General features: G+C 36.5%; 1 protein-coding gene across 2 annotated transcripts in view; it reads left to right on the forward strand.

Moving 5' to 3' along the window:
• The first annotated feature begins 337 nt into the window (after nucleotides 1–337).
• LOC149554559 (Nucleic acid-binding, OB-fold-like protein) overlaps nucleotides 338–20,688 on the forward strand; it is a 159,987-nt gene continuing 139,636 nt past the window's right edge. The window contains exon 1 of one of the 2 annotated variants that reach the window (XM_089828603.1): nucleotides 338–812. In XM_089828603.1, coding sequence (XP_089684729.1) covers nucleotides 657–812 — 156 coding nt within the window. In that variant the 5' untranslated portion in view covers nucleotides 338–656. The remainder of the gene's footprint in view (nucleotides 813–20,688) is intronic. The other variant, XM_089828604.1, reaches the window with a different exon arrangement.

The following is a 20,688-nucleotide window of genomic DNA, read 5'->3' on the forward strand; positions in this document are numbered from 1 at the left end:
GTACATTTGAGAACTCATACAAGTGTCAACATATTGGTACAATTGAATCAAGGTTCCCAAGCCTAAATGAAATTTACCATCCAAAATAATGTGAAAACTAATGCAAAATAAAAACCAACAATAAGAAATATAATAGTACATTAAATATCATTTAAAAAAGAGATATAGTTCTCAAAGGTGTCATCTAAATATAAATTTTGATATATATTAAAAATAAATTGTTGAAAAATATTAAATAACCAATACAAATACACCTTCCAAATTTTTTCTTATTGAATATCTAAATTAAATTAATTAAATTTTATAATAAATGAATAATTTCCATGAACAAATTTTCATAATAGAGATGCGTATTTGGATTGGATTGTGTGCCATATTTGCATCTAACCTTAGTGATCCATCATGATATGAAGAGCTAGAGGAGATCAATGAAAATAATAATTTTCTTCTTAGAAAAATGAATAGTAATAGAGCCACTGCATTAAAACGCCTAAAATACTTTGAATTATGATAGCTTGGGATTCTGCCCTTTGCAGTAAGCTCTATTCTCAAGCGGTCACTTGGTTTACGGAAATCCCTGCCTTCGGTGACTGAGCTACATATGAACTTTTTCTTTTCGAGCCAAAGATTTAATTCGGAAGCATAGCCGTTGAAAAATGTCTACAGCAGATTATAAGACGCCAGGAGAGATAGTGGGTAAATCATTTGACTACATTGCAGGACCTGGAACTTATCTTCACAACAATAGGATCTACGCCTGTGTTGTGGGCGTGAGGCGCGTCATTCCCTCACCACCAAAAGCTGAAGACGAGGTACCCTGCTTTGCTCCTTAGCTTTTTATGGTATTTCTCATTCTATTTTCGAAATTGAGTTCCGTGTGGCTTTCACCATTGCGATGGTCAACGAACCATTTCTAGTTATTTTAGAAAAATTGAGCTCTTTGGTTTTGGATTGTTGTTTGTTTCTGAAATTTATGCTTTTGGGTTTGTCGAGGATTCAGCACTGAGATAATGAAAGATCAGTACTAATCATTTCATTTTTGACGTGTCTGAAACATGCTCGTTTTCTTTCAAAATTTAATCTATATTTATTCTGGGGTGTCTGTAAGATATATAGTTGTGGTGAGTTTTGAAACTTTCACTGCTCAAGTGGTGGATGTGCAATAATACAATTTCTCATTCTCTTTTTGACTTTGAATGTATTCTGCTTTTGGATGTCTATGTATTTTTAGGTTTTCTAAGAGGACGAACGACCAAAATAAATTAATTATATTGAAGATTATTTACAAATCAATTCAAGCAACAACAAGAGACTCACAAGCTCATTCAAGCTCCTTACGAGCAACCAAACTAAAAAGAACAATTGGAAGATCAAGAGTCACAACTTAGAATTGACCTTTTGCAATGAAGTAAATACAACCAATGAAAGGCCAAGAGTTACAACTTAGAATTCCACAAAGATATCCCTCTTGGGATTTGAACAAGAGTCTCCACAATGAGAATTCATTGCTTCAAGTTCCTTCAACCAACTATACAAGTTAGTAGCTTAGGTAGATAGTTTGAATATGAGATCTATAAGACTGATGTAAATATGTGCATATCAATATACATTGTATATACATACATACATACATACCACACAAATAATAATACACACACACACACATATAGAGATAATAATGTTTGGATTTATATTTCCACCAGTGTTACTTGGGTCAAAAACCTAGCGCACTGGGTGCACGTATGTCCCCGGTGCAGGTATGTCGTGCACTTGAATACCCCCACTACGCAAAAAGCGCGGCTGCATTGGTCGGAGCACTTGGGTGGGACACGGGTGCGTCCAGGGTGTGGGGATGTGCGTTTGGGTGCGCGTGGGGTGCGGCCGACATGTTGGCTAAAAGTCAAAAAAGCAAACATTTTTTGCAATTGTTTTTTGTTGTTTCTTTTATCAAGGGAACCCTAATTTGGTGTGCTTCCCATGAGGTCTATTTCATTTTTGATATTCGTATTTGAACAATGAATTTTGAATCTTTCATCTTTGTCATTTGACAAATTGATAGTCAATGGTTGACTTACATGGTACTATTTGTGGTTTATATTTTTCATTTATCATTATCATTATTGTCATTATGTTTAAAAGTTTTAGCATTTTACTAAATTCAATGGTCATTGGTAATGGTTATGAAATTTCAAGTTTTAAGTTTGACCTTATGGTTCGTGAATCGCATTTCAATTTTCTGTATTCAACTATATTTGGTATGTTATATTAAAGTATCATTTCATAATTAGCATTTTCAGTCATATATATATACACTATGCAACACCCCCCCCTCCCCAAATTGAGGCCCTTTTTTTCCCGCACCCGAAATTTGTCCGGACATCCACCCATACCGCCACACCCCCGTGCCAGTGTAACACTGATTTCCACCAACCTTATCGATCACACAGTGATTCTGATCAATTCAAGTATATAAATACCAATCTGCAGTATTTGAACATTGATTTACAATTTTACACTATGTTTGTATAACAGCCTACAAGTTGTTTTGATAATATTCTGCATTATTGTTTGAGTCTGATTTGTTGGCTGAGGATTATCGTTGTATATGTTGCATACGATCTTAATGTTATTCATAACATATCGTTAGTTGTGCATAACATATTATGATTTGTTTATGAATTAAACTTATTATAGAGAGACACGACGATGAATGGTCATGGTGGAGACATGCCCATTCATCATAGTGCCCCTTCTAAGATTATATATATACTCAAACATATTCAATGGCTGATCATTGAAATTGATAGATGTTTAGACCACATTGAAGTTCGATGGTGATTTACAAATCAAGTCTTTGTCATAAATAGTATTGCAGCGTATTAAACCTTTGATATTAATTAAAAGCCACTATCATTGGAGATAGAATTCTGCAAAAACAAATCTGAATTTAGTAACAATCATATTTAGAAAAGAACAACATTACTCATATAAATCTGATAGAAATTCAATCAATAATAACATGGTATCTGAGCCAAGTTAAGGAAGATCCGATTAAATTTGAGATATCAGATTATTATCTGTTGATATTGCAGTCACATGGCATTCCTTGCAAAAATTAGCAGCTCCCGATAAGTTGGAAAGAGCTGGGTAAATGGGATTGGGCATGAGCCTTGTGTTCCGTGAATCAAAGGAATACGTGGGATTCCTCACCCCCAGCTAACAGAAAGAAACAAAGTGACTGGAGATGCTGCAGCAGGGACATGCACAGATTAGATATGTTGAACGGGCTTCACAATCATCCAAGTAAATGCTGTTTACTGGTGCAAATTGATATTCAACAACCTTTGCTATGTTTCTTCCTGCCCGCCTTAATGAAGGTATTTGAACAGGGTATAGATGTGTATCAAGGGCAAGCAGAAATGAATTAAAGATGTGGGTAGCCGCTAGAGTAAATATGAGGGCAGGCGTAAAGGCAGAGGTTTTGGACTTTGCCATTTGTTGTCCTTATAGTTTGTACTCTAATGAAACTTGTGAAAAGTGGTGAAGGCAAATGTCGTAGCATGAGGAAATTAAAATGTTTTCCAGATTCTTTTAAGTACAGCTGCATTGATAAAATGGATGCAAAATGCTGATAAAATGTCTAATACAGATTTGAGAAGCAGGGCACGACATTGTCGTATGCATAGTTCAAAATCTCGTTCTCTGCCACTTATCAGCGAAGCAAAAGAAATAAATTCTTGCCAAATATCAGAGATAAATCGGCATCTTCTCGGGAAAATATCAGGAATTTTAAAAATGTCTAAAATTTAATTAGAAATGCATTTTTTTGCAAAATTCAATAAGGATAAGCATCTAATGTGTCAGAAAATGAGTAAACAAACAAAACAAGCTGATCTAGATATATATAAATGCAATATGTAACAACATTGCATACCCATGTGGAATGTTGATGGCTGGCAGCCATATTCAGTGAATCTGAACTCTAAAGCAAACTAGAAATAGAAAATTATCTATGTAAAAAAAAAAGCTAATACAAGTGTCAAGTAACATATGAAACTAATCTACATCTTCCTCTTCCCCTCCCACTAAAAAGAAAAAGAATTTAGAAAATTTACTTGTGAATCCGGGTTTGCTTCAAAATCTCTTCAAATTCACTTCAAATCTGCTTGTGATCAATCTACGAGGCTGGCAAAAACTATTTCTCTCCACCAACCCTTCTCTCCTCCAAACACTCAAAATTGCAAAATAAACAATGAATGGGCGAATTGCTGGGTATTCCTGTTTCATTGGTGCTACCCAAGAGAAGGAGTTAAGTTATTGCGAGAAGTTTGCGATTTATTGTAGAGAAGTGGCCAACTTATCGGCAAGAATTTAAGGTCTTCTTGGCTTGAGTTTCTCGCCAAAAATCCTTAAGTTATCTCGTTTCGCAAAAATTCTTGTGAGAAGTAGAGATTTCTGCCACTTCTCGGAGAGATTTTATTCTATGGTTGTATGAAATGCCTCATGGACTGAAAATTTATAAGTGTTATGTGATGCAGAAACAAAGCACAAGGAATGTGAAAGCCGCAAATAAATAAGGTCTCAAAGGATGCTATGATTGCAGGCTGTACGCACCATTAGTTTTGCAAGGAAATATATTTCAGAAGTCTTTCAGATATATGTACTCTGTAGGTGTCAAACCAAGATTCTTCAACTGCCACAAACATCCTCCTTGCCTCTGTTTGATTTGGGGAATGAGGAACGGGGCATAGGTTTCCATTTGTTTATTGTCTGAAATATTCGGCTAAGGAATAAGGTTACTTATTCGGAATATCATTAACTCCCAAAATTGAAATCTCATGGTCTTGGCAAGATATGATGGAGCGCGATTGGAAGAAAGCACTGATGATCTACAAATTAATTTGTCATTCATGATAGTCTGAGGATGAAATAATATTTGTGGGACCGATTCTTGTTTGGTACATAATCAAGTTTGATGAGCAGTTAAAAATTTGTGTTTGTCTAGAAATAGAATAAAATAATTTTATTTTTATATTGTCCATGATTATTGATGACACTTGGAAATTACTCTTCATCTACTTTTGGGGCTGGTGATTACTGAGATTCTGAGATAATTGTTGAACCGACATTGATATTCAATCTTTGAAGTCTCATCATTATGAAGATTAATGTAATTAGTCAAATGAAAAAAAGCAAAAGCAACATATATATGTGCAATCTATTTACCGAGTGTAGTACACAATTTGGGGTAGCAATGATAATACTAAGTGCATGGTTTGGGTCTTCCTCGCTATTGGAATCGTCCTACCAATGAAGATTTTAATTGACTGGAATCCTTCAATCATTGGCAACAAGGAATCGAGTAAAATTATACACACACACTTTGAACATTAGAAGAGTTCTCAAAACCATGTGTACATTGATTGCTCTGTGGAAGATTTTGAATTCAGCTTTGGCAAGAAACTCTTTTTGGTTTCTTATCCCCTGATAACTCTGTTCAAAATTGTTTTTTACAAGGTTTGATTAAATCCAAGATCCTTACAAAAGATGCTTTGAGTTTTCTCATACTTAGCACATAAAGTATCAATTTAGAAGATAGCAGGATGATAGAACTTCACCAGTTATCATTCAACCGCTATTCCAAGGAACAAAGTATTATGAATGTTCTCTTCCAATAATTGCTGAGCCATAGAAGATCAACTGCAAAGAATGCCTCAACTTGCAATCATAATGAAAGATTATTCATCGAGATAAAGAGTTCATTTGAATATGTCTTAGGGATGGCATGACAAATGTAATGAGAGAATAAGACTTATCAAGAGAGTCGTTTTAAATTTTCGCACTGGTGTTTTGTTCTGCTACGTCAACATTATGTTCATTGGGTTTTTCAATGCACATTTTGGTTTGCAATACCCTTCTTCTGTATCATATTGCAGGCATGTTGATTTGTATATATCAACTTGTTTCGGTTGATATGGTTAAAACTAACAATAGCCACTTGAGATGAGGACTGATTAATAGTGAGTAAATTTGCAGTGTGTTGGCTTACCATTGGCACCCAACATTTAAACTTTTAAAAATGAGCTCCACATATAAATTCTCCCAAATTTTCCTATCTGTTATGATGATTTGTATGGAGTTATGCTTTATAAAGTGACAATGTTGCTGAAAGAAATCAACTTGAACCTCAAACTGTGAAGTTCAAAGTTCAAGGTTCAAAGTCCTCAGGTCCGGAAGTACAAATCCCATTCAGAACTCAAGGTTCAGAATTTTTAGACATGACTCATTGGTCCACAATGCAGATTCAAACCTCTGAGTTTTTTCCAACTGGATGGTTCAAAGATACTGTTTTGCAATTTCAGAAACTCGAGGCTCGGGATTCTGATTCGGGGGGTGTGAGTTTGAGTGTTCATATCCACATGATCAAAAGTACAATATGCTCTATCCCATCTGTGATTGTTGGTGCAGAGTGCAAAGACTCAGAAGTTCAAAGATGCCCAAATTCTAGGAGACATCTGCAGGGGCGTTGAAAACATTTGGGTTGTCACAAAACACTCAGAGAAGCATCATATTCAAATTTCATTATGATCTGAGCAATATAAAGTGTTCAAAACCTGCACACAACCCATTCCCGAGTTATAACTGAGCATAATTCATGTCAGCTACAAGTTATAACACTTGTCAAGCAATCGCAAAGGATTCATGAATTTCAGAAATACATTAGTGTTGGGTATTAGAAGGGGGATCAAATTCTCTGTTGCAGAGACCTTTGTATGAAGAAAGGAAATCAAGTGATTCAATGTGGAGCACCTTATGTCGTAGAGCCCAATAATGATTCAGAAAATCACAATTGGAAGAAATCCTTAAAAGACACCTGTGCCATTGCATCTTTGAAAGGGTAACCCGAAGTGCAGGCAGAATATAGGATGTTGGGATAAACCGAGAACTGCAAAATCAAGCTCTATGTTATAATGCTCCAAAGAGGATTAGCAAATAGAATGTCTATTGTGGTGGCAAAACATGTTAAAAAAAGAGAATGATAGAAGATGCAAAGTGTATGAAATGTTGTGCAGATGTGAGGCCCGACACCCTATTCCACACATGAGAAGAGATCACGTGTTTAATGAGGCAAATACCAAATCCATTTTGTGAAATAGAACACATAGCTTCGATTTGCATGTGATCGGCTTCATAATCATCAAGGTTCATGATGGACTCCCAAAGACGATCCTGTATAGTTGTCAGTGATGCAATTGAGCAAAATAAAACGGGCCCTGTTACCGCCCCCCCTTAAGGTCATGATTGTGATGTGTGGAAAAGTGCAGCCCCATTGTTCTTAAGTGCAGAAATGCATGATGGCTGCCTTCACTGACTACCAAAGGCCTGATTGGTCGAGCATATGAGTCTCTCTTTTGGTGCAATAAATATAAGGCAATCAAGGCATCAAAAGCATATTGCTTTGTTTGGGATAATGACTAAGTCACATCAACAATGAACGTGTGAAAGCTGCAAATGAAGTGTTAAGAGCTCCTAAGGTTATGCATGTCCAAATGGAAAGACACGAGCCATTGCCTATACCAAGGATAATTGTAAATTATTTGACAGAATGTCGGTATGCATATAGCAATTGAGAGCCAAAGTTGAGGAGATTCGATCGATTCTAGGATAGACAACCACACTTTATGATTCTCATTTGCTATCAGCAGTGGCTTCGAACTTGAAGAAACTTGCAAGCAACAACGAAGTTGATGCAGCCAAAAGAGAATAGAGTCTCAATCACCATGGTGAGGAAACTAATATTTATGCACTACCAAGGTGCAAAGCCATCGTGAAGAATTGTGTGCTCTCATAACACCAATTGAGAAGCATACAACTAGATATAATGAGTCTGCAGTGCAAAGTGTGCGGCTTGTCAATAATGGTGAAGCATAAAACTTGCCCCCTTGTGGAGTAACAATCCTGGCTATAAGGAAAAACGAACTAGAAATATGGGTTGGGAGCCTAATAAAAATGCTAGTGAAGCATAGGCAGCTTGGTGAATTGTTTAGCAGAATATCTACATCAACAATTGCCCACACCACACTAATTGTGCACATTATTAATTGGATGTTTGTCTCCAAAATGCGATGGTGCACATTTTCCTTGCATATTGATTACCTTGTGTGATTCAGAGTCCCTTCAAATGTAGCCATTTGTAATCTATAGAAATGTTGAATTGGACACAGAATTGTGTGGCCCACATCAATCATGATGGGCAACATGAACATATTTGCATATCACAAGCGCCCTCCAAATATAAAGAATTAGGGGCAACAAAATGCAAATAGATATTCATATAAGATCCCATCGCACCGAGGGATAAATATGAATGAACTCAAATAATTAAGAGAAACCACTTGTCATAATAAGATGAGGGACATCAAATTATGTTCTATCTTTGAATGTAATTCGAAAAGGTGAAATCAAAGTCCAAAAGAATAAACTAATGGAAATGAATGGAAAGGAAAAAGGATTTAGATTCGTAACGACTTCAAGAATTGGTTACGAGAACAAGAAAGCATAAGGAAATAAGTATGCTAGGGGAAAGCTAAGAAGGGGGTTATTCTTTTCTGTAGGGTCTTGAGGCTACGACAGAGAGGAGTTCATTTTTCTATGTATTGATTATAGCAGGGAAGAAGAGGGGAATATAATATACTTTGTTGAATAGCTTGGATATCTTGATAGGATTGCAGGGACAAATAATCTTGTGGTTATCATTGTTACATATTTGAAGTAAAGAGAAGGCTATTCATTCCAGATCTTGTGGTCTGATTGTTTATCTTTCTGATTGAAATCAATCTTATGGTTATTTCTTTCATATTTTGAATACAATTCAGTATTAATGTCAAGTAATGAACTTATTATTTTCTGTATTCATGTTTTGTGGATTGAGATATTTAAACCCCTTCGATTTCTTTGCAATAGTGATGATTTAGTGAATGATCGTGTGGTCATTTGTTAGTTTCCCCTCAATTATTCACATCTGCAAACACATTCATTTCATGTTGATGAAGTGAATGCTAATGGCCTTCGTGTCTTCAGATTAAAGACATAAACTACATTAAATTCATTGAATATCTTTTAGGAGGGAGCTGTACCTCACAATTCAGAGGAAGGTTATCAATCCAATGATAACTCATCTAGCTGTTGGTAGCATTTTTCTTCTTCCAGGGCGAATTGAGTCAGTTCTTTTTATCATTTTTCGAAGGAGAAATCTGTTTGCCAACAAATTTTTGGTGTCTCCGCTGGGGATTCGGAAACAAAGTCCACTGCCTGATATTTGATTCCTCAGTTTGTATATTATCTCTATGTGCAGGAGATTAGTGACTCTGTGAACTGACCATACCGAATAGAAAGATCATGAAGAAGAAAAGACCCGAGCCTACCATTCTTGAGATCATCCAGATAAATGATAAGGTATTACATGATTTTTGGGACCGTTGCAAGGAAAGTATTTGTCATGCTGTCATGATCCACCTTAGCATTGAAGATGACCACACCTCTGCCTTTCTGTGGAGAAGATGATTCCACTTTTAATATGATATCATTGGAATCAGACCAATACAGAAGATGAAAATTGCATAGGTGTGGTCAATTTAAAAGTGGATCAATACAATTGCATATTATTGGTCTGATTCCACTTTCCTCCCATGAATTTCATAGCTTTACTTTTGAAGGTTTAAATCCCCCTACTGCAATAAGTACAGAAGATGAAAATTTTCAGATTCCTGTACTTCCAGAATATGAAGTTTTTAATTTCACATCGGAGGCTGAAAGTTCTTGTCTCGAGGAATGTAATAGTCATATTTTGGAATACCTTTCTTTGCAAGATGAGGTTACCTTATGCCTTTCTAACGGAACTTGTGATGAAAGTGGATCAGAAGCATACCCTGAGAAGCAGCCCTGTAGTTCTGAAAACCCGTTTGGAAAGGAAGGTCCCAGAGGAAATAAGGAGCAAGAAAATGATGATTTAGCTGAAAAACTACAACCCCAAGAATTGTCAAAGAACTTGGAGAGCATTTCTTCTTGTAAAGAAGATACTGCAAAGAGACTCTTATTTACCATCCGACAAGAAATGGTTGAGCCTCCTGAGAATCAAGAATCGACAAGAAAGAATGGGGTCAGTGATGGAAGTTTTTGTGCTCTCACTCTTTCCCCTAAATCTGGAAGTGCTGAAAATCATCCTTCTTGCAAATTTAGAAACGAATACTTCTAGACTCATGTGATATCAAAATGTGAAGTCTTTCATTTTGCTTGGGATGAGGAAGAATGTGGTTCTTTACATCACCATGTTGTAGAATTTATTCCCTTGCATGAGATTTCCTGTGCTGAATGTGAAAATATGTTGTGCCTTAATAAGAATTCATTGGACTCTACAAATTTGGAAGGAGAGGAAAAATCTGAGATATATGCAGTACTTTATGATGGCAAGAATGTTGAAGGGTCATAACCTCAATCATCATCAACTTACTCGGATGGTAATTCAGTTAGGTGGAGATTATTGAAATGTTCCTATTGACAATCAAGCAAGAAGATCCCGAAGGTAAATATTCAAGTATTAATTTGATTGATGCATTTATCTTGGATAGAGAGTTTTCAGATTTAGTTGCAGCAAAGCACAACGAAGATTTTCCCGTGAATGCTGATCTTATGCTGGATGAAGTCAATTTCTTTTTTCGGGTGTTTTAAGTGCTAGAATGCTTTCAAAATTGGGGTCTTGTGAATGCTAATCATGTGAAAGGCATGACCTTTTTAAGGATCTATGAGCCTAAAAATTTGCAGCCACATATTGGAGATGGTCTTGAAAATTCCATGCTGGAAGTTCGAGAAAAATCAGAAATCTATGATGAGTTGTGGTTGTTTGGATCCGAATGGGGCTGGTATCAAATTCTTTCATTCAAATGCAGCCTACTATTCAGACAAGGATCATTTTTCTCTCAGCCTGTTAATGGCTTTGTGTAAGTTCTCCTTGCCCCTAGTTCTTGTGGTGAGGTCCTCTCACCTATACATATTTGTAAATAAGTTTCAGTCTTGCAAGTTTTTGTTGTGCTTAGTTTCAGTTTGCTGGTTTTTGGCTTATTAATAGTTTAGTTGTTTTAGCGTGTTGCCCTGCTCTCCACCCTCTCTGCAAGCAGCTCTTGGTTCTCTGCTTTGTACGGACTTTGTTTCCCAGTGACTAGAGATTGGTTCTGTACTAGAGATTGATGGATTCTCTATGTCCCTCATGACCCATGTCCCCAATCAAAGCCAGCTATTGGCTTGCCTTTGGCACCCAACATTTAAACCTTTAGAAATGCGCTCCACAGATAAAATTCTCCCAAATTTTCCTATCCGTCATGATGATTTGTGCTAATAATGTTCCTACAGAGCTATGCTTTATAAAGTGTCTGTTGCTGAAAGTTATCAACTTGAACATCAGACCATGAAGTTCAATGTTCAAGGTGTTGGAGTATAGCTTCAGTCGAAGTGAAGTACTCTTTGCATTGAGTATTTGTATTCATGATTTTACATGAACATTTGTTTTTTTATGTCTTATACTCCTGATGAGTATTATATATATATATATATATTTCATTAATGATATTTCTTATCTAATCGGGCTATTATAAGATAAGACAAATCTGTATGTGTTTATTTATCCTCCGATTGGTTAGCAATTGTGTTATGATCAGATAATAGGTTCACGTAGAGACACGATCCATTTCATACTTAACTTGGAGCAATCGGTGAAGACTGATATCCTTCCCAAGGCATACTCAGTCCTAACGATTGCTCTCTCTCTCTCTTGCAAAACAAAGATATCTCTAGTCAAGTTCGTCTGTCTTCCATTACTGTTCAAGTTAAAGATCGGCATAATCAGACTTACTGCTCAAGTTTGAAGATCTGCACAAGCAGAACAACACAGTCAAACAATTAAATTAGTAAGTAAATCCAAGTCAATTCAATATGATATAATATCTGCAATAATCTCTATCAGGGATCCTGAAAATTACATGGTATCAGAGCCATCCTGATAGGGAATTCCATTTTTCAGAATTAAAAATCAAAATCTCAGAGTTATCAATATTAGAATTTTATTCTCAAATTCAGAATGGTTAACCATGTAAGATTTAGAGGATAGAATTGAGGGAGCATCAAATTTTTCATCATGGAAAATTCGAGTCATGATAGTACTAAGAGAAATGGAGTTAGAAGAGTACATAGAATCAAACAAATCAATGCCTGACAATGATCCAGATAAAACGACATGGAAAAGGCACAACAACAAGGCCATGAAAATTATTATAGACTCAGTGAAGGATCACATTCTTCCATCTATATCCAGTCTTCAAACTGCCTTTGAGATGTTCTCTACTATTAAGAACAATTTCAAAATTAACAATACTAGTAGACTTCTAACTTTAAAGCAAGATCTCCTATATATAAAAATGAACAATGGTGAGTCAATTACGTCCTATTTTCTAAGAATCTCCGAGTTAAAAGACTGGCTTGCAACAATTGGAAGTCAAGTTGATAACAAAGAACTTAGCATCATAGCATTAAAAGGACTTCCAGTATCTTGGGAAACCTTTATTCGTGGTCTAAGCTCCCGACATGACCTTCCTAAATTTGAATTACTCAAAATGAATGCACTCAAGAAGAATCAAGATTAGTTTCCAGAGGAATCAACATCAATTAAGAGGGAGATATTCAAGCTCTTCATGCTAATTCAAACAATAAAGAAAAGAAAGGTAAATTCAAACGTAATAGGAAGGAATTCAACAAATCATATAAGAAATGAGATTGGTCAAAAGTACAATGTTTCAAATGTGACAAATTTGGTCACTCTCACAACTTCTACCTTGAACGGAAGAAAATTCAAGTAGCCTTGGCCGAAATCAATGAAGAGAAAGAGGAAAAAGAAGCAAACCTTGCATTTTATTTAGTTCTCTCAAGTGAATTAAACTCAAACAAAAACACCTTGATTATAGATAGTGGAGCTTCTCGTCATATTACAGGTTTTAGAGACATTTGAAAGCTTCAAAGAATACTCCTCGGAAGAAGTAACCATTGGAGACAATTTTACTCATTCGGTTAAAGGTATTGCATCATGTTTAATTCATCTAAATTCAGGTGTCACTCTCCAACTTAAAAATATTTTATTTGTACCTAGTATAAAAAGAAATTTGGTCTTTATCTCCGGTCTTGCTAATCAAGGGTACAAGATCACCTTTCAAGAAGATAGAGTTCTATCCTAGCCAAAGAACTCCAACATCAAGAAAGCGATATCCATTGGATTTAGAGATGGAAGTTTATACAAACTTTGTAATCAACAAAATTTAGCCCTAAGTCATGAAACATCAAATTCAACTGAAATTTGGCATAGGAGACTAGGTCACCTTCATTTTCGTGCATTGTCATCAATAGGGAAAATTGTAAAAGGATTACCTAGTCTCAAATCTGATCACTTAGGCATTTGCAAAGGATGTGCCCTAGGCAAGAATACCAAGAAATCCTTTCCTAAAAGCATACACAAATCAAAATCTGTACTTGAACTTATTCACACTGATCTATGTACCTTCCTTAAATGGGTGTCTCTATTATGTGATTTTCATTGATGACTATTCTAGAAGAAATTGGATCTACTTCCTCAAACAAAAAGAATCAGTTGAAGTATTATCTAAATTCAAAGAATTCAAAGCACTAGTTGAAAACCAGTCTGGACAAAAAATCAAAACACTAAGATTAGACAATGGAGGTGAATACATCTCTGAAATCTTCAAAGATTTTTGCATTATTGTTGGGATTAAGAGGGAGTTTTCTGTACCATATAATCCTCAACATAATGGAGTTGTAGAAAATAAAAATAGATCAATTATTAAATCAGCCAGAGCAATGATGCATGACCAAAATCTTCGTACTTCTTTTTCGGCTGAAGCTTCTAATACTGTAGTTTATATTCAAATTAGATGTCCTCACTCTATATTAGAAAACACTACTCCCGAAGAAGCATTTTCATGTATCAAACTAGATCTAAGTCACCTAAGAATATTTGGGTACCTTGCTTATATTCATATTCCTAAAGAGAAAAGAACAAAACTAGAACCATTTGGAAAGAAGGGAATACTAATTGGATGCAGTGAAACAACCAAAGGTTATAAGGTCTATGTTTTGGGTCAAAGAACAATTGAGATCAGTAGAGATTTTAAATTTGAAGAGATGTTCTAAGAACATTTATGAAACATATGTTGAACCTACTATTGAACTAGATGAAGATCTCCCAGTAGAAAATGAGAGGGAGAATGATCCCGAACCTCCTTCACCTACTATCTCAAATTCTGAGAGTATTAAAAATTCTATAATAAAAAGAGGCCACTTTGGGCTAGGAAAATGATAGAAGAGAATCAGGTTGAACCTAATGAAGTAATTAGAGAAAGCAAGAGAACAAGAAATTAGTCATGTTATATGGCTCCACTAATTGAACTTATGAAAACAAAACTTTCAAATGTTGAAGAAGCCTTATCAAGCAAACTGTGGAAAGAAGCAATTATTAAAGAATATCAATCAATACTGAAAAATGATGTGTGAGATGTTGTACCTAGACCTAAGAACAAATTAGTTGTCTCTTCTAAGTGGCTATAACAAATCAAGCATGCACCTGGCGAGAACATTGAAAAATACAAAGCCAGATTTGTAGTACGCGGGTTCTCACAGAAGGAAGGTATCGATTATGAAGAAATCTTTTGCTCCAGTTGCTAGGTTCACATCTGTTAGGACTATCTTGGCAATTGCAGCATCCAAAGGATGGAAAGTTCATCAAATGGATGTTAAAACAACATTCTTAAATGGTGAAATTGAAGAAGTTTATATTGAGCAACCAGAAGGGTTCATCACTATGACGAAAATTGCCATGTGTGTAAATTGAAGAAAGCACTATATGGCCTTAAATAGGCACCCAAGCCATGGTATGGAAGAATAGACAGCTATCTAACAAAGTTAGGGTATTCTAAGAACGAAGCTGATCCTAACATATACTTTAAAATGGATGGTGATGACATGATAAGTCTTGTGTTATATGTTGATGATTTGTTAATAATAGGTGAAGAACATCTTATAAACAAGTGCAAACAGGAACTAACAACAGATTTTGATATGAAAGATCTGGGTCTTCTCCATTACTTTTTAGGACCAGAAGTCTGGCAAAAGCTGAACTACATTTTCCTAAATCGGGGAAAAATACACTATTGATATTTTGACGAAATTTGGAATGATGGATCATAAACCAGTTACTACTCCTATGGAAGTCAACCTACATAAGCTGAAGGATGATATTATCGAATTTGAATCTACCGGTCCTACTTACTATAGGCAGATCATTGAGTCTTTAATGTATTTGGTGAATATTCATCCTGATATATGTTATGCTACTAATACCTTAAGTTAGTTCACGTGTGAACCAAAGAAGATACATCTAATGACAGCCAAATATATCTTAAGATATCTAAGAGGTACAGTTGGTATGGGACTAAGATATGATCAAGTCAAAATCAGTCTTCGTGGATATTCAGGTTCTAATTGGGCAGGCAGCTCTACTGAACGTAAAAGTACTACAAGATGTTGCTTCAGTCTCGGATCTGGGATGATTTCTTGGTTCAACAGAAAACAATCATCAGTTGCATTAAGCTCCATTGAAGTAGAGTATATAGCCTCCTCCCTAGGAGCCAGAGAAGCTATATGGTTATGAAAATTGCTAGCTGTCTTGTTTAAGAAGCCCTTGAAGCCAACTATCATTCACTGTGATGATCAGAAATGTATCAAGCTTTCAACTAATCTAGTTTTTCACAATCGATCTAAGCATATTGAAATACCTTATCATTACATTAGAGATATGGTAGATTGAGGTGTTATCAAATTGGAGTACATAAGTACAAATGAGCAAACAACGGATGTTTTTACCAAGCCTCTTGCCAAAGTGAAATTGGAATACTTTAGAGGAAAACTTGGTATTATTAGACTGTAATGTTGAATATTGAATTTAGATGTGTTTATGCTTCTATACTTGTCTAGTTGCATCGGATATGTAATGAAAGGTGACGATCTTTCATGGACATATATATTCAGAAGGTAATCTTTGTAAATTGACGATCTTATAAATGATAGGCTTGTTATTATGACAGTTTTGTATTGGATACGCCTGAAGTCATTGATAACGAAAACATTATGATTACTCTAGATATTGTTTTGGACAATTAGAGATCATAATATATGTTATGATAGTGTTCATAACATTGTGATTGTAGTTATTTGACAAGTCACTATTTCAGAGTGTTAAAGTTAGATAACGTGTTGTGTATAGATATCTTTGATACTGATATCATTTATCACTTATCCCTTGCCAAGAGGGAGTGTTGAAGTATAGCTTCAATCGAAGTGAAGTACACTTTACATTGAGTATTTGTATTCATGATTTTACATGAACATTTGTTTTTTATGTCTTATACTCTTGATAAGAATTACATATATATACATACATATATGTATATATGTTTATATATATATATACTTCATAAATGATATTTCTTATCTAATCGGGCTATTATTATAAGATAAGACAAATCTGTATGTGTTTGTTTACCCACTGATTGGTTAGCAATTGTGTTATGATCAGATAATAGGTCCATGTAGGGACATGACCCTACGTGGCCATTGGCCACATAGAGTCATGTCTCTACGGGGACATGATTCATTTCATACTTAACTTGGAGGAATCGGTGAAGACTGATATCAATCCCAAGGCATACTTAGTCCCAGCGATCGCTGTCTCTCCTGCAAAACAAAGATATTAATCATGTCAAGTTCGTCTATCTTTTATTACTTTTCAAGTTGAAGATTGGCATAATTAGACTTACTGCTCAAGTTCGAAGATCTACACAAACAAAAATCACAGTCAAACAATCAAATTAGTAAGTAAATCTGAGTCGATTCAATCTGATATAATATCTGTAATAGTCTCTATCAGAGATCCTGAAACTTACACAAAGTTCAAATTCCTTAGGTCCGGAAGTACCGATCCCACTGAGAATTCAAGTATCAGAGTTCGAAGACATGGCCCATTGGTCCGAAATGTAGATTCAAGCCACAAAGTAGCTTCCAACTAGATGGTTCGAAGATACAGTTTTGCAAGTTCAAAAACTTGAGGCTTAGGATTCAGATTGGGGGGTGTGAGTTTGAGTGTTCATATCCACATGATCAAAAGTACAATTCGCTCTATCCCATTTGTGAGTGCTGGTGCAAAGTGCAAAGATTCAGAAGTTCGAAGATGCCCAAATTCAAGGAGACATCTACGGGGACTTTGAAAACATTTTGCTTGTCACAAAACACTCAAAGAAGAATCATATACAAATTTCGTTACACCTTGAGCAATACAAAGTGTTCAAAACCTGCACGCAACCCATTCCCAAGTTATAATTGAGCGTAATTCATGTCAGCTATAAGTTATAACACCTATCAAGCAATCACAAAGGATTCATGAATTTCTAAGACACATTAGTGTTGGGTATTAGAAGGGGCATCAAGTTCTCTGTTGCAGAGACCTTTAGATGAAGAATTGAAATCAACTGATTCATTGTGGAGCACCCCATGCCATGGAACCCAATCATAATTCAAAAAATCACAATTGGAAGAAATTCTTAAAAGAAACCTGCAACATTGCATCTTTGAAAGGGTAACCCAAAGTGCTGGCAAAATATGGGATGTTGGGATAAACTAAGAAACACAAAATCAAGCTCTATGTCATAATGCTTTAAAAAGGATTACCAAATAGAATGTCTATTGTGGCTACAAAAAATGTTAAAAAAAGATAATGAAATGTTGTAAAGATCGGAGACTTGACACCATATTTCACACATGAGAAGAGATCACGTGTTTCATTGGGAAAATACAAAATCCATTTTGTCAACTAGACCGTATAACTTCGATTTGCATGTGATTGGATTCATAATCATCAAGGTTCATGATGGACTCCCAAAGATGACCCTATATGGCTGTTGGTGATGGAATCGACCAAAATAAAACGTAGCTTTGTTACTGCCCCCCTTAAGATCATGATTTTGATGTGTGGAAAAGTGCGATCCCATTGTTCTTAGTTGTAGAAATGTATGATGGGTGCCTTCCCTGACTACCAAAGGCCTGACCAGTCGAGCATATAAGTCTTTGTTTTGATGCTATAAATATAAGGCAATCAAGGCATCAAAAGAATATTACTCTGTTTGGGATAATGACTGAGTCGCATCCACAGTGAATGCGTGAAAGCTGTAGATGAAGAGTTAAGAGCTCCGAATGTTATGCACGTCCAATTGGAAAGGCACGAGCCATTGCCTATACCAAGGATAACTGTAAATTGTTTGACAGAATGTTGGTATGCACATAGCGCTCGAGAGCCAAAGTTTGGGAGATTCGATCGATTTTAAGATAGACAACCACACTTTATGATTCTCGATTGCTATCAGCAATGGCTTCGAACTTGAAGAAGCTTGCAAGCAACAACAAAGTTGATTCAACCAAAAGAGAATAGTCTCAATCACCATGGTAAGGAGATTAATATATATGCACTACCAAGGTGCAAAGCCATTGTGAGGAATTGTTTACTCTCATATCACCAATTTAAAAGCATACAATCAGATATAATGAGTCTGCAGTGCAAAGTGTACGGCTTGTCAATAATGGTGAAGTATAAAACGAACTAGAAATAAGGAAAATGCTAGTTGTTCAGCCCGTAGGTGAACAGGAAAGAAACATATAATGATTTAACAAAGTAAAATACTATTCATTCATCAAATGCTTTTTGTACATAACAATAATGTTCCATACAATGATGTCCATATCTTGTGGAGTAACGATCCTAGCTATAAGGAAAAACGAACTAGAAATATGGGTTGGGAGCCTAATAAAAATGCTAGTTGTTCAGCTCGTAGGTGAACGCTAAAGAAACATATAATGATTTAACAAAGTAAAATACCATTCATTCATCAAATGCTTTTTGTACATAACAATAATGTTCCATACAATGATGCCAAATACATAAGTGAAAGCCACATTTATAATATCCGATACAATGCTAATGAAACGACACAATTGTGTCTGCACCGGTAACTATCTAACTACCCATTTTGCTGGACAACATCATCCCCTGCCCCCAAGAAAAAAGAAAAGTCGTCTCATAGCAACTCAAAACTGATAAAATTAGGAGACAGCATACAAACATAGAAACAACATAGACTAGGGAGGAGGTTGCGTCCTTGAAGTGTTCCGTTGTCGGCGCAACTCATAAACTTGATCTGTGTAGATGCGTAAGTCCTTCTGTGTCCGTGTGTTGTCTTCCATTGCCTCCTTCAAGAGAAGTGCTGCTTCCATGGCCTGGGCCTCGGCTGTCTGCAATCCTTGTTTGGCCACTTGCAATCCTTGTTCGGCTACTTCCTTATCTTGCAAGAGCACTGCTCGCTCAGTCACTCATGTTGCTTGCTGGCTTGCTAATTCAGCAGCTAACTTCTCTCGAGCTTCTATCTCGTTTATCGTAGACCTCACAACTGTAATCTTCTTTGCTTCTATATCTGCCTCTACACCCGATGAGCATAGCAGATGTCTTTATACACGCCTACTATCTCATGTGCAAGCTTCTCCATAGTAGTGTTACACGGTCCCAACTCAAGCTCTGTAGCCCAATCAGCCAACATCTCCATTGTTTCCATGGATGGCCATCCTTTGGCCTCAAAGCAAGAGCGAAAAAGCTCAGGATAGACCCTCTGAATATAGGCTCAAACCAACTGCAACTCCTTCTTACAAGTCAAAGCCTGATACCGAACAGTTTGTCCTCACTCCAACACTACCTCCATGACTTTGATGTATGCCTTGCATCTATCCTCATCCGACCCATAATCCTCTTTGTTCTCAGCGTCGACATCTTGCTCCATATTTGTATCCATCTCTGCCTCTTCTATAGTAGCCACGTTCACAGTCAGTGCGGCGTCCTCATCTTTGTGCACATCCTTGGACTGCCTGTGGCTCTAATATGGCAACTACTCCTGGGGAGACCTCTCCCTTCCTCGAGGATTGAATGGAGGAACTGACCTCTGCAGGAATGAGTCAAAATTGCTATCTCAGGAATACACTGGCTTGATCCATCACCTCAACCTTCTCTGGTTGTGCTTTTTGTGGTTGTTCTATCTGTTTTATCTCAATACTCTCGATTGGCTATGTTGGGTACGTTGGCTGGGCCTCGGCCAACAAAGATGAGGCTATGGTGACAATAGCATTAGAGCTGACCACATTTAGTCGAACTTGAGGCTCGGGCTCTGGTGCCTGCTTCTCCACTAACTTGGTTGTTGGCATTGTTGCCACTAAGTTTGGTGCGACTAGATCTATTGAGGCATTTTGTGGAGTCATAACATCTGGGGTTTTTGTCATGGTCGTGGGTGGAGTCATGACAACTGGCGCATGCATATGGCCAAATAGAAGAATAAGTGGGGTGGTGGCTGTCAGGTGTGCTGAAGTCGGCAACTAGGGAGGGGTGAAAAGTGTGGACCCTCTAACTGCCGCATCCCTCCCAGTCTCACTTGAGGTACTCTCTTCCTCTAAATCGGCCCCACTGCTCTCTATGGTCTCCTCCCTTCT

The sequence above is a fragment of the Cupressus sempervirens genome, chromosome 5, assembly GCF_028749045.1.
Source record: "Cupressus sempervirens isolate cs-2001-9-10 chromosome 5, ASM2874904v1, whole genome shotgun sequence".
Lineage (NCBI taxonomy): Eukaryota > Viridiplantae > Streptophyta > Pinopsida > Cupressales > Cupressaceae > Cupressus > Cupressus sempervirens.